Source organism: Bombina bombina, chromosome 1 (assembly GCF_027579735.1).
Source record: "Bombina bombina isolate aBomBom1 chromosome 1, aBomBom1.pri, whole genome shotgun sequence".
NCBI lineage: Eukaryota > Metazoa > Chordata > Amphibia > Anura > Bombinatoridae > Bombina > Bombina bombina.
The window spans coordinates 457,273,717-457,289,791 of NC_069499.1; the positions used below are offsets into that span (position 1 = coordinate 457,273,717).

Genomic DNA, 16,075 nt, shown 5'->3' on the forward strand with positions numbered 1-16,075 from the left:
CTGCCGTACACTGAATAGTGAATTCAAGGTACGCATTTAAATATGGCATCCCTTGCATTCCTATTGGCTGATTTGATTCTTCAAATTCAACTCAGCCAATAGGATGTGAGCTACTGAAATCCTATTGGCTGTTCAAATCAGCCAATAGGATTTCAGTAGCTTTTATCCTATTGGCTGCTTTGAATTTGAAGAATCAAATCAGTCAATAGGAATGAAAGGGAAGCCATATTTAAACACATACCTTGAATTCACTATTCAGTGTACGGCGGCGATCGTACGAAGAGGATCCTCCACGCTCCATTGCTCTGCGGACGCCGTTCCTGCTCCACGCTGGCTTGGTCCTGTATGAAGAAGGAAGTAAGTCCCCGCTTGGAAGAAGATGACGGCCGCTTGAAAGAATACTTCACCGCCTGGAACAGGACCTTCCCCGCCAGACTTCAGGAACGGTGAGTACCTATTTGGGGGTTAAAGTAAGTGTTGTTGTTTTTTGGGGGGTGTTATATTAAGGATTTATTGGGCACTGTGCTGAATGCCCTTTTAAGGGCAGTACAAGAACTGAATGCCCTTTTAAGGGCAATGCCCATACAAATGCCCCTTTAGGGGCAATGGGTAGTTTAGGATTTTTTAGTGTTAGATTTTTTTAATTTGGAGGGTTTAACTGTTAGAGGTGGGATTTAGTATTTTTTAAGGTTAAAGAGCTGTTTAACTTAGGGTAATGCCCTACAAAAGGTCATTATTGGTAATTTAGCATTAGTTTAGGGGGTGTTTTTATTTTGGATAATTTTGTTTATTATTTTCTGCAATGTTAGACTTTTATTTTTGGTAATTTTAGATCAATTTAATTTTTATTTTTTTATTTTTAAGTAATGTTAGCTTTTTATTTTAACTGTAACTTAATATTTTTTTAATTTAGGTAATTGGGGATAATTTAGGGGGTGTTAGGTTTGGGGGTTTAGTAATTTAATTAATTATTTGCATTGTGGGGGTTTGGCGGATTAGGGGTTAATAGATTTATTTGGATTATTGCGACGCTGCATATATAATCTTGCCCCAAGTCTGTCAAAAGAACTGAAATAAGGGGGCAGTCTGCAGAGACTTAGATAAAAGTTAATCATAGAGGTAAAAAGTATATTAATATAACTGTGTTGGTTATTCAAAACTGGGGAATGGCTAATAAAGGGATTGTCTATCTTTTTAAACAACACAAATTCTGGAGTAGACTGTCCCTTTAATTGAATATAACAAATTGTTGGTTAAAGTCAAAAAGCCTTTTTTTTTAACTAATCATGGCATTATACTAAATACTGAACCAATGACCTTACAAAAATAAAACTAAAACATGCTTCTTATACAGTATCCAATACAAATTAAGGAAATCAAAGTTTAGATTATATTTTGAATTTGGAAGATGGAACTAATTAAAAAAAGCAAAGCTCTAATGAATTAGAATGCCATAGAAAATAAAAAAAGAGAAGTTAAATTAAAAGATTTTGCCAACATCTGGTGGACTAAAATGGGTAACAATCATTAGTGACACTAATATGTTTAGCAAGATATGTATAAAATATACATATTTAAGTTATCTTGTAGTATATTTAAGTATCATTTAAGTGGACATCATGGCCTTTGATAATCTATAAGAGAACATTTCTTATTCTTTGATCATCTATAAGAGAGCCTTTCCTATTCATTGATCATCTATAAGAGAGCATTTCTTATTTTTTGATCAACTATAAGAGAGCTTTTCCTATTCATTGATCATCTATAAGAGAGCATTTCTTATTTTTTGATCATCTATAAGAGAGCTTTTCCTATTCATTGATCATCTATAAGAGAGCATTTCTTATTTTTTGATCATCTATAAGAGAGCTTTTCCTATTCATTGATCATCTATAAGAGAGCATTTCTTATTTTTTGATCATCTATAAGAGAGCTTTTCCTATTCATTGATCATCTATAAGAGAGCATTTCTTATTTTTTGATCATCTATAAGAGAACATTTCTTATTCTTTGATCATCTATAAGAGAGCTTTTCCTATTCATTGATCATCTATAAGAGAGCATTTCTTATTTTTTTGATCATCTATAAGAGAACATTTCTTATTCTTTGATCATCTATAAGAGAGCTTTTCCTATTCATTGATCATCTATAAGAGAACATTTCTTATTCTTTGATCATCTATAAGAGAGCTTTTCCTATTCATTAATCATCTATAAGAGAGCATTTCTTATTTTTTGATCATCTATAAGAGAACATTTCTTATTCTTTGATCATCTATAAGAGAGCTTTTCCTATTTGTTGATCATCTATAAGAGAGCATTTCTTATTTTTTGATAATCTATAAGAGAACATTTCTTATTCTTTGATCATCTATAAGAGAGCTTTTCCTATTCTTTGATCATCTATAAGAGAGCTTTTCCTATTCTTTGATCATCTATAAGAGAGCATATCTTATTTTTTTATCATGTATAAGAGAGCATTTCAAAATGTATTTTAGTTATTGTTTTTTTTAAAAAACAAACAAAAAAAAACTGTAATGAATACATCAAAGTTTTCTCAGCAAACTTGCAGGGGCAGTTGTCCTTATCAGCAAGGACTTAATTCTGAAAAGCTTGCTGGTATGAAAAGAAATCAATCAAAACTTCTTCTTTTTTTAGCCTTTCATTGCAGGTGTCTCTCATGGCGAGATAAACCGCTCTCAAGTTAACATTTACCTTTCTAAAATTATTTGAGGGATGTCGCAGTACAGATAAGACTTCATAGATAATCCTGCCAGACCAGAGAGCTCTAGAGAATTGGGCCCCAAGTGAGGAATCTTTTACTTATTTTTATTTATACAAAACATATTTTCACATATTGCTCCTCAATTTTGAGTATAATGTACCTTTAGTCAAATCTACAGTATGATGATGATCACAAATTCATAATTTAATAAATCCCCTGGCATCTAAAATGATCACTGTAATCTATTTTATTGTATTTCAAGTCAATAAACATATTTTTACTTTTTCATAACTGATGGATTTGCAAGAAATCTTCTTCTGATGCATAAAGGTAATACTGATTGTATATTTCTTGCATTTCACATTGAATTTCAAAAGCTGCTAACAAATCTTAGGTAATTAAGCACTCTTAGCATAAGTAGTATAATATGAGTGGATTCCTTCACTTAATTAAGTGCCACTTCTTTAAACCGTTTATTGGAGCTACTAAATAAAAGAAACAGATGATGCAATAATGAATACTATTTCCAAAATATTTTGCCTATTAAGGCCAAAAATCATACAGTCTAGTAATTCAATTTTTTTTATTGAAACTGAACGCTTACAGCCATATTTACAACCAATGAATTATTTATATTAACTTGCTAACTTAGAAAAAAATTTAATACTTTGCATAAATATCTGAGAATGTAAGAAAAACTGCAGTCAGGTATAAATTTACTCTAATATTTTATCTGGTTTATATTTTATTGTCAGGGCACTGGGGTCTTACCCAAGTGTGATAGGGGCTGCACTAAGCTAAAGATTAAAGGCATGGTGAAGGTCTGGGGTCGTGCTAAGAAGGGAACTGTGATCACAGTTGGGAAAGTTTTGCGCTCTTCTTGTAATCTAGGCCCTAATATTTTCTTTTTTTACTTTTTTAAAAACAATTAATCAAAACTGTAAAGTGTTATTGTGAAAACTGAAAGCCGCAGTAAATGTGCATTCAATTTAAATACTTCTTTATTGTACTTTCAAATATAACTGATTTTAATTTAACATAAAAGGCATGAAATATAATTCCTAACCCCAGTTCCTCTCCTCCTTTGCTATCCCCTTGAACCCCTTAGGATGTAAGCCTATGAGCACAGCTGTTTGCAGATCACCTTCATAAGAGCTGACTACAACAGTGCAACTCTCGGCAGGGCCCTCTACCCAGTTGATCCCTATAATTGTTACCTTGTATACCACACCTATGTTTATAGCACTGCAGAATCTGTTTGCTGTATAACTGATTATAATAATAATAATTGATTTTGTATTGTAAACTACCTTATTTTGAAAAATACAGTAATTCTGTTTTTGTACAGTTATTTAAATGCCTCAGAAAAAATGGAGAAAAGTCACTGTCACTCTATTGAAAAGTGTATAAAGTAGGCAAAGGAGATTAGTATAATTTACTAATATGGCCCCAAATTATTCAAATAATCATACATAGACAAACGTAATTTTTAAGCCTATGTATTGCAGGGAATCAATCCCATATATCTTAATAGTATGGGGGGTGCTCACTATCCTGTGATATATATCAAAGAAAGAGAAGAAAAAATGGATAGTCCAGAGCACTCAGTTCTTTACTATATAGTGTTTGATACTGTATAAATCAACAGTGAGGCTGGGTAGGAGCTGGTTATTAATAAAACTTAGCTTTTAATTAAGGTATAGTTAAAAAATCAAGAGACACTACTAATGTGTATATAAAAACAAGTCAAATTGTTAATAAACAAATAGGAAAGAAAACCTGCCCAGGTATATACCATATAGTGTGCAATACAAATATCCAAGGGATTGTCTGGCAGGGAAGCACCCAAAAATGCTCACGGATTGCACAGATTGCTAATATAAAAAAAGGATTGACCTCAAACACAATTACCTAATACTTGTGCAATACTGGATCGGTGCAAAGCCTGTCAGAGTCCCTGCAGGGAGTCTAAAATTACATGTCCTATGAATATGTACTAGTGCACAAAGGCATCCTAATAAAGAAATGACCCAAAATTAGCAAGCACACGTTAGGCAAGTAAGGGCTTTCAAAGCAAGCTCTGCAATCCGTGAGCATTTTTGGGTGCTTCCCTGCCAGGCAATCCCTTGGATATTTGTATTGCACACTATATGGTATATACCTGTGCAGGTTTGCTTTCCTATTTGTTTATTAACAATTTGACTTGTTTTTATATACACATTAGTAGTGTCTCTTGATTTTTTAACTATACCTTAATTAAAAGCTAAGTTTTATTAATAACCAGCTCCTACCCAGCCTCACTGTTGATTTATACAGTATCAAACACTATATAGTAAAGAACTGAGTGCTCTGGACTATCCATTTTTTCCACTCTATTGAAAACAATGAAACAGCTTCATCAGCTTTATCCTTTAAAAACGGATTAATACACACATTTTTAGGGCCGCATGTACTTACGCGGGTGAGGAAATGGTTCTCAATTAAGTAACCTGTCTGCCAGGCTTCGTGTTGACTGCATGTTGACACACTCACTTGATGACTTAATCACCCCAAATGAACATGTTCGGGGTGATTTATATTGGCCAACCGAGCGGTGGCAGAGTGGGAAGGAAGCAGCAGTCTGGTGACCAACGATTCTTACATTGCACAAAGGAAGATCACATGTGCAGACCTACCCCGTAATGGCTGAAAACTGCATAGGCTGCTTAGTACATTGAGCCCATAGTATGGATTATTTTATCGGAACAATGGTAAAGCAAAATCTTTACAAAACTCTAGTGATCAAAACATGTTAAGTTTATCAATAAAAGTCTTGAAATCCATTAAAACATACATTTTATTATATACACAGTTTAGCTAACACACTGACCCCCACTGCGCTCTCTGTTGCTTTTCTCTTCCCCTTTATCAAAGATAACATGTTTTGACCAATGGAGTTTTGTGAAGTTTTTAACTTTTCTTCACCTGAAGCCTCTATAAATATATTAAGTGTTTTATAAAGAAACCCAGATTAAGAGGCCGCCGGGATTGCAGCAATCCCTGCTATTCAGAAAATGTACAGGGCCATAATACTTTTAAAAAGCTGAATAACTTCTCATCTTCCATTTGCTTTACCTTTGCAAATCTTCTCAGTTCCATATCCATTTGCTCAACGTTTATCTGTTTCCATGGAGTTTTCATCCAGTCTTTAATGCTTGTCTGAAAAAGGAACAAAATGTAACTTTCCTATTAAAGCAGACAATGTCATAAGGTAAAATAAAAAAAAAAGATGTGCTAGTTGCTCATCCTACGACATGCTGTGTTTCAGCATTAATAGCATTACATTAGGAATGTTATTTAGCTTTTATGTATATAAGTATATTCATATTTAAGTGATTTAACTACTCAGAATCACACCTATTGAGAAAATAGCTTTAGTGTATTTTCCATGAAAGTACATAAACTATTAATGATTTTTATAGCAAGTGTTTTAGCACTTTTTTTATATTTTAAATCACTAAAATGATATGAGATGATTTTAACAATTCCTTCAACCCAAAGCATGGGTTACTGATTGAAAGGAAATGCAAAAGTTAGCCTGATCTCATTTGTTATATTATGGATGGTAACAATCAAATTATATAACAACATATACTACTTAATATAACTTAATAGATAATACAGTAAGCAGACATTTTTAGCTCAGCCTGGTTAACCCCACTTTAACCTACTTTTTTTAAATATCCTACAGTTCTTTTGTTACCAAAACGTTCTCAAAATACTATATCAAACTTCCTAAACATTATTCCATTCATATATCATCTCCCTTCTGTGAAAATATAGAATCAAGGATATAACTCAGATAAGACCTAACTAAAGACATGGGGGCCCATTTATCAAGCTGCGAACGGAGCTTGTGGGCCCGTGTTTCTGGCGAGTCTTCAGACTCGACAGAAACAGCAGTTAAGAAGCAGCGGCCACAAAGACCGCTGCTCCAGAACCCTGTCTGTTCGGCTCTGATGAGGAGGACAGGAATCACCGGCAATCAACCCGATTGAGTACGATCGGGTTTATTGACACCCCCCTGCTGGCAGCCGATAGGCCGAGAGTCTGCAGGGGGCGGCGTTGCACCAGCAGCTCTTGTGAGCTGCTGGTGCAATGCTGAATACGGAGATCGTATTGCTCTCCGCATTCAGCGAGGTCTTGCGGACCTGATCCGCACTGTCGGATCAGGTCCGCAAGACCTTTGATAAATAGGCCCCATTGAGAGCTGAACTACAGGGTGCCTGGAGACAGTTTTTTTTACTATCTCCAAACATGTTACAGAGAATGTCATTATTAATCCATATTTCTCGATTTAATGATATTACTCTGGCAGGTCAAATACTTTAGTTTGATTGGCTAAAATGCAAGTCTGTCAAAATAATTTAAATAAGAGGGCAGTCTGCAGAGGTTTAGATACAAGGTAATCACAGAGGTAAAACGTGTATTAATACAACCGTGTTGATTATACAAAACTGGGGAACTGGTAATAAAGGGATTATCTATCATTCAAAAACAATTCTGGAGTAGACTGTTCCTTTAAAAGTTGCTCTCACATACTGCTCTAGGCCCACACACAATATGTCTTTTCTCTGGACAGGATTATTATTTCTGCTGACTTTGGTGTATGATTGCTTGATGCCTCTTGACCTGCCTTTGGACCACAACTTTACCTGTGCCTGAACACCTGTGTAAGACCTTGTTTATTCTTTCCTGATTTCTGCTAACTGTTTTACCCTTGTTTAATGTCTGAATACCTATATTTAGTTAGGCCTGAATACCATACTTGATTTATTGTATACTTCTGCAACTGTGTAAACTCTCGCTGATTGCATTCATTTATATGGTCCTGTCTGAATAGTGCACTTTTCAATACAGCAGAGAATCAGGAAGAAGCACTCACTGCACTTTAGACATCAATGTGAAGTTTATTTGTGACGTTTCAGGGCTTCAAACGTCCCTTCTTCTGACACCCAGAGTGTACAAATAATCAAACTTAAATAGGCCTGTAGGCCCCTCACTAGAACAGGTCACCAATCATTGGAGACCGTGTGCAAAACAAAGGGCTGTACCACTTAAGTAGCCCACAAATAGTGATATAGCTTTAGCAATGTGTGCAACATATTATCGTGTATCTGTGTAAAACAATGTAGTGTAAATACAAACTGCAGTGTAATAACAGTAAATATTGGTGATCTACAATCCCACAATTCCCTCAATCCCACACAGGTCTGTGCCCTGGATCCCGGTTATCATGGAATAATCTGTACACAAAATCCGCAATCTGATTGGGTCAAATGCAGCACCACCGACACTGTGGGTTGTGTGCTGTCGTCAAGTGTTGTCATGTAAACAATACTGACCACCACTGCAAGAGTACTAAGATGATCAATAGGAGGTATAACCACTGACAGTCCCCCTGCTACGAGCCCACATCAGGGCATCACGGTGCACCACCATACGGGGTGCATAGTATCCAATCTACGAGTCTCTGTCCAGTTAAATGTTAGACGGCCAATACCTCATCTAACTGCCTCCCGTGTAGACTAAAAGTAAACAAACTGTATGCGCCCAGTAACAAATGAGCCTTTGGAGCCGAGCACTATACCAAAACTACCTGTGTATCAAAAAACACCATCAAACCCATGCAGCCACTCCCCCTGCTCGGCATAGGTGCACAGTGTTGACACCCCCTCTGCAATAGGCTATGAACACCCGGTGTTGATCTGCATCAGATGTCAACATCATATCGAACGCAAACCACACATCGTATCGAGACCAAACTCATTGGCAACCAAGTAAAACTTATAATAACTCACACACCTAATCAACAACCTACAAGGTGGTAGACAAGGGATCCAGAATATCACTCCACCCATCCATCAAGCACACAACACAAAAACACAAAACTGACAGCCAAGCTTGGCACATCAGCTACATTAGCGAACGGGCCAATAGTAGTGAGAGTGCTGTGGTACACCGGACCTAAACCAGAACCCCTATAACGGGTGACCACAGTTAAATTCAAGAATGTACTAAACGGGTACATCTTCTACCTCCAAGAGAGGTAAATGGTGACACCCACTGAACCAACCACTGATCGGGTACATCTCATAATCAGAACCCCACAAACACATCTGGAGGTGTACCCCTGGCAACTCCATCGTCTATCTTCCACTCTATCACCTCTATCAAAACCACGAGAAACCATCACAATCTTGTGTTAAAAACCCACACACATAAGAGAATACATGGTATTGTGTTTTCCGCTAATTATGAGGGTCCACGATACCATGTATTCTCTTATGTGTACACTCTGGTTGTCAGAAGAAGGGACGTTTGAAGTCCCGAAACATCACAAATAAACTTCACATTAATGTCTAAAGTTCAGTGAGTGCTTCTTCCTGATTCTCTGCTATATATAGAAATATATACGGCTAGATTACGAGTTTTGCGGTATGAGGGGTGCGGTAATAACTTGCACGTTATTGTCACCGCTCACTTCCCTACAGCGCTGGTATTACAGGTTTACAAAAACCCGGTGTAAACAGGCAAAAAGTGAGTGTAGAGCAAAATTGAGCTCCATACCGCACTCCAATACCAGCGCTGCTAAAAGCTGCGGTGAGCTGGTTTTACATGCTCGTGTACGATTTCCCCATAGACATCAATGGGGACAGTCGGTTGAAAAAAAGTCTAACACCTGCAAAAAAGCAGCGTTAAGCTCAGTAACGCAGCCCCGTTGATTCCTATGGGGAAACAAATTTTATGTTTACACTTAACATCCTAACATGAACACCAAGTCTTACCACCCCTAATCTTACACTTATTAACCCCTAATCTGCCCCTCCAGACATCCCCGCCACTAGAATAAACATATTAACCCCTAAACTGCTGCACTCTCGCCTCGCAAACACTAGTTAAATATTATTAACCCCTAATCTGCCGCCCCTAACATCGCCGCCACCTACCTACACTTATTAATCCCTAGTCTGCCGCCCCAACATCGCCGCCACTATACTAAATTTATTAACCCCTAAACCTAAGTCTAACCCTAACACCCCCTAACTAAAATATAATTAAAATAAATCTAAATAAAAATTCCTTATCATTACCTAAATTATTCCTATTTTAAACTAAATACTTACCTGTAAAATAAACCCTAAGCTAGCTAAAATATAACTAATAGTTACATTGTAGCTAGCTTAGGTTTTATTTTTATTTCACAGTTAAGTTTGTACTTATTTTAACTAGGTAGAATAGTTACTAAATAGTTATTAACTATTTACTAACTACCTAGCTAAAATAAATACAAATTTACCTGTAAAATAAAACCTAACCTGTCTTACACTAACACCTAACATTACACTACAATTAAATAAATTAAATTAATTAAATACAATTACCTAAATTACAAAAAAAAACACACTAAATTACACAAAATAAAAAAAGAAATTATCAGATATTTAAACTAATTACACCTAATCTAATAGCCCTATCAAAATAAAAAAGCCCCCTGCAAATAAAAAAAAACCCTAGCCTAAACTAAACTACCAATAGCCCTTAAAAGGGCCTTTTGCGAGGCATTGCCCCAAATAAATCAGCTTTTTTTACCTGTAAAACAAAATACAAACAACCCCCAACAGTAAAACCCACCACCCACACAACCAACCCCCCAAATAAAATCCTAACTAAAAAAACCTAAGCTCCCCATTGCCCTTAAAAGGGCATTTAGCTCTTTTTCAGCCCAAAAGCCCTAATCTTAAAATAAAACCCACCTAAAAAAAACCTTAAAAAAAACTAACACTAACCCCGGAAGATCCACTTACAGTTTTGAAGACCGGACATCCATCCTCAACGAAGCCAGGAGAAGTCTTCATCCAAGCGCAAGAAGTTCTCAACGAAGCCGAGAGAAGTCTTCATCCAAGCTGGCAGAAGTGGTCCTCCAGACGGGCAAAAGTCTTCATCCAGACGGCATCTTCTATCTTCATCCATCCGGCGTGGAGCGGCTCCATCTTCAAGACATCCGGCGCGGAGCATCCTCTTCTTCCGACGACTAACGACGAATGAAGATTCCTTTACATGACGTCATCCAAGATGGCATCCCTTGAATTCTGATTGGCTGATAGAATCAGCCAATCGGAATTAAAGGTGAAAAAATCCTATTGGCTGATGCAATCAGCCAATAGAATTGAGCTTCAATCCTATTGGCTGATCCAATCAGCCAATAGGATTGAGCTTTCATTCTATTGGCTGTTCCAATCAGCCAATAGAATGCGAGCTCAATCCTATTGGCTGATTGGATCAGCCAATAGGATTGAAGCTCAATCCTATTGGCTGATTGCATCAGCCAATAGGATTTTTCCACCTTCTATCAGCCAATCGGAATTCAAGGGATGCTATCTTGGATGACGTCATTTAAAAGAACCTTCATGCGTCGTTAGTCATCGGAAGAAGAGGATGCTCCACGCCAGATGTCTTGATGATGGAGCCGCTCCGCGCCGGATGGATGAAGATAGAAGATGCTGTCTGGATGAAGACTTCTGCCCATCTGGAGGACCACTTCTGCCTGCTTGGATGAAAACTTCTCCCGGCTTCGTTGAGGACTTCTTTCCGCTTGGATGAAGACTTCTCCTGGGTTCATTGAGGATGGATGTCTGGTCTTCAAAACTGTAAGTGGATCTTCAGGGGTTAGTGTTAGGTTTTTTAAGGGTTTTTTGGGTGGGTTTTATTTTTAGATTAGGGCTTTTGGGCTGAAAAAGAGATAAATGCCCTTTTAAGGGCAATGCCCATCCAAATGCCCTTTTCAGGGCAATGGGGAGCTTAGGTTTTTTTATTTAGGATTTTATTTGGGGGGTTGGTTGTGTGGGTGGTGGGTTTTACTGTTGGGGGGTTGTTTGTAAATTTTTTTTACATGTAAAAGAGCTGATTTCTTTGTGGCAATGCCCTGCAAAAGGCCCTTTTAAGGGCTATTGGTAGTTTAGTTTAGGCTAGGGGGTTTTTTATTTTGGAGGGGATTTTTATTTTGATAGGGCTATTAGATTAGGTGTAATTAGTTTAAATATCTGATAATTTCTTTTTTTATTTTGTGTAATCTAGTGTTTTTTTTTTTTTTTTTCATTTAGGTAATTGTATTTAATTAATTTAATTTATTTAATTGCAGTGTAATGTTAGGTGTTAGTGTAAGACAGGTTAGGTTTTATTTTACAGGTAAATTTGTATTTATTTTAGCTTGGTAGTTAGTAAAAAAACTAATAACTATTTAGTAACTATTCTACCTAGTTAAAATAAATACAAACTTGCCTGTAAAATAAAAGTAAACCCTAAGCTAGATGCAATGTAACTATTAGTTATATTGTAGCTAGCTTTGGTTTATTTTATAAGTAAATATTTAGTTTTAAATAGGAATTATTTAGTTATTAATAGTAGGTTTTATTTAGATTTATTTTAATTATATTTAAGTTAGGGGGTGTTAGGGTTAGACTTAGGTTTAGGGGTTAATAAATTTAGTATAGTGGTGGCGATGTTGAGGGCGGCAGATTAGGGGTTAATAAATGTAGGTAGGTGGCGGCGATGTTAGGGGCAGCAGATTAGGGGTAAATAATATTTAACTAGTGTTTACGAGGTGGGAGTGAGACGGTTTAGGGGTTAATATGTTTATTATAGTGGCGGCGATGTCCGGTTCGGCAGATTAGGGGTTAATAATTTTATTTTAGTGTTTGCAATGCGGGAGGGCCTCGGTTTAGGGGTTAATAGGTAGTTTATAGGTGTTAGTGTACTTTTTAGCACTTTAGATATGAGTTTTATGCTACAGCTTTGTAGCGTAAAACTCATAAGTACTGACTTTAGATTGCGTTACGAATCTTGCGGGATAGGCTGTACCGCTCACTTTTTGGCCTCCCAGAAAAAGCTTGTAATACCGGCGCTATGGAAGTCCAATTGAAAAAAGACTTTATGCAAATTGCGTAAGTTAATTTGTGGTAGGGCCAAAAAAGTGTGCGGTGCCCCTAAACCTGCAAGACTTGTAATACCAGCGGTAGTGAAAAAGCAGCGTTATAACTCAAAACGCTGCTTTTTCACTCATAACACAAAACTCGTACTCTAGCCAATATTTAATAATAAAAAGTACATTCATTTCAATGTGAAGAATATATGAATGATAAATATGAGTAACGCTAATAGAATATTCTACAGTATTTGCAATAAAAAGTATTTTTTTCTGTATGTGAAGAACATTGAAATGTGAACTATTCATAACTCCTGCCGGATTAGCTTGTGAACAATAGGTTTTAGGTTTTTTTCTTCTGCACTCTCTATGGGAAGAAGAAGTTAAAGGGATGTTAAACAGTCTGTTTCATTGTAGTAAAAAAAGCACTACACAGTGGCTTATACGTAATAGGAATCATTGCAATATGTATTATTCATCATTTTAAAAGGATTTTACCTTTAAAAATCCTTTTTTAACTTAATTTCTATAGTGTCCTTTACTTCCTGTCCCAGCACTCAAAGAGAAGAAGGCCTCAACAGGAAGGCAAAGGTATAGGCCTCTATTTATCAAGCCATCATCTTACCTGCATTTGACGGCACCAATATGGTTGCCTAAGATCGCCTAACATCGCGGCCGCGGACCTGAACACGTTCTCCAAAATTATCAAAAAAGCTGTCAAAAGCCGCGCACCAAGTACGGTACGATGAGCTGCGGACTGTTGTTAACTAACAGTCATCGATCTCGCTGCTCTTTGGCTTTTTTACAGCTTTCTTGGTACCCTGTCACTAAACACCCACACTATACTATACTGCTTACCCCTATACCGCCGCTCCCGGACCCCGCAGCACCAAAATAAAGTTATTAACCCCTAAACCGCCACTCCCGGAGCCCACCGCAACTCTAATAAATGTATTAACCATAAACGGCTGCTCCCGGAGCCCACCGCAACTCTAATAAATGTATTAACCCCTATACCGCCACTCCCGGAGCCCACTGCCACCTACATTATACATATTATCCCCTAATCTTCCGCCCCCTTTACCGCCGCCACCAACATTATACTTATTAACCCCTATCCTTTCCCTCCCGGAGCCCACTGCACCTAAATAAAGTGTTTAACCCCTAAACCGCCGCTCCCTACACCGCCGCTACCTACATTATATTTATTAACCCCTAATCTGCCCCCCCTACACCGCCGCCACATACATTATATTTATTAACCCCTAATCTGCCCCCCCTACACCCCTATTATTAACCCCTAAACCTAAGTCTAAACCTAACCCTAACAACCCCCAACTTAAATATAATTTAACTAAACCGAAATAAATTATTCCTATTTAAAACTAAATACTTACATATAAAATAAACCCTAAGCTAGCTACAATATAACTAATAGTTACATTGTAGCTATCTTAGGATTTATTTTTATTTTACAGGCAACGTTGTATTTATTTTAACTAGGTAGAATAGTTATTAAATAGTTAATAATTATTTAATAACTACCTAGTTAAAATAAATACAAAAGTACCTGTAAAATAAAACCTAACCTAAGTTACAATTAAACCTAACAGTACACTATCATTAAATTAATTACCTACATTAACTACAATTAACTACAATTAAATAAAATTAAATAAAATTATCTAAAGTACAAAAAAACACTAAATTACAGAACATAATAAAATAATTACAAGTTTTAAACTAATTACACCTAATCCAATCCACCTAATAAAATAAAAAAATTCCCCCAAAAGCATCCTCTTCCAACGACATCCAACGACTGAATGAAGGTACCTTTAAGTGACGTCATCCAAGATGGCGTCCCTTGAATTCCGATTGGCTGATGCAGGCAGCATCTTCTATATTCATCCAGGGGTTAATAAGTATAATGTAGGTGGCGGCGGTGTAGTGGGCAGCAGATTAGGGGTGTTTAGACTCGGGGTACATGTTAGGTTGTTAGGTGTAGACTTACTATAGGAATCAATGAGATATCGGGCAGCAGCAAACATGAGCTCTCGCTGCTTTCCGACTCCCATTGATTCCTATGGTTTCTGTGGCCTCCAGGGCGGCGGATTGAAAACCAGGTACGCTGGGCCGGAAAAGTGCCGAGCGTACCTGCTAGTTATTTGATAACTAGCAAAAGTAGTCAGATAGTGCAGAACTTGCGTTCGGAACATCTGTAGTGACGTAAGCATCGATCTGTGTCGGACTGAGTCCGGCAGATCGTATGTTACGTCACCAAATTCTACTTTTGCCGGTCTGTAGGGTTTGATAACTAAGGCGAATCAGGCTCGCCACAAATATGCTGCGGAATTCCAGCGTATTTGCGGTTGACAGCTTGATAAATAGAGGCCATAGTGTTTCTTTTGCAAAGTTGCTAGGTAACACCATACATATAGCTCCAGTTAGTTTATTGCCCATGAACATAGGATTTCAACTGAAAAAATCATGTGACCTAAAACTTAAGTTTTGCAATGTCTGCTTTTTTTTTTTTTTTTATTAATTCTTTTTATTGGAAAGAGCTCAGGGTAACAATAAGCAATTCATAACATACAGAGAATTCAGTGCTGTTCATGTTACAGTTAAGGAATATTTTGACAAAAAGCACGAGTTACACATAGTATAGAGATAACAGATATTGGTTCCAAAGACCCATTATTGAGAGCACAGTGTCTTGCAATATCGCTACCAACAATAGGCGATTCTCTAAGACAGGCGAGAGATAGAATTGTGGAGTAACCTTACATGTTATTAACCATAAAACAAGCATGATGTGTGGGCATTGCAGCTTTCTCCTCTTCCGTGCCCTGAAGCTCTCTCAGATTTTTTTTTGTATTAACTATACTGAACAAAATATAACATAACATATAAAAACTAAACAGAATAGGGTAGACCCAAAAGTAAGTGAACCATTATCCTAGTGGGAAAAAATGCCAATTAGGCAAGTCTCTAGATAAATAGATAATATGTGTGAGTACATTTATTGCGTATTATTATGAGGCATATATGCTTAAAAGCTCTTGTCAGAGTCTTAGAGGTAGGGATATATCAAACAATTATTTGCTGGAGCCATGAAATACATCCAACAAGGACAATATTAGGGGTGTTTTTCTGAATAGTAGCGAGAGTATACCATCAAACAAGTTACCCCCAATAAGCAACAGTCTAATTGCCAGTAGTTGGAGTATAATACACAGCAATGTAATGAACATTTCTAATGAACATGATATCCACTATTTTAGTAGGTGCAAGGTTCAAAGCTTATGTGTATGCAGGGCTTTAACTTTAGGACATGAGGCATGTTCCTGCTGAATTGACTATGTGAAGTGAGTATACCAAACAAC

The 16,075-nt window shown here is 36.9% G+C and overlaps 1 protein-coding gene across 1 annotated transcript in view; it reads right to left on the bottom strand.

The window, feature by feature from the left end:
• The window catches only part of LOC128658546 (dynein axonemal heavy chain 11-like), a 1,692,686-nt gene that overhangs the window by 1,054,560 nt on the left and 622,051 nt on the right, over positions 1–16,075 (bottom strand). Inside the window, 1 exon segment of the mRNA XM_053712841.1 lies at positions 5,840–5,923. Within this exon segment, the coding sequence (XP_053568816.1) occupies positions 5,840–5,923 (84 nt within the window).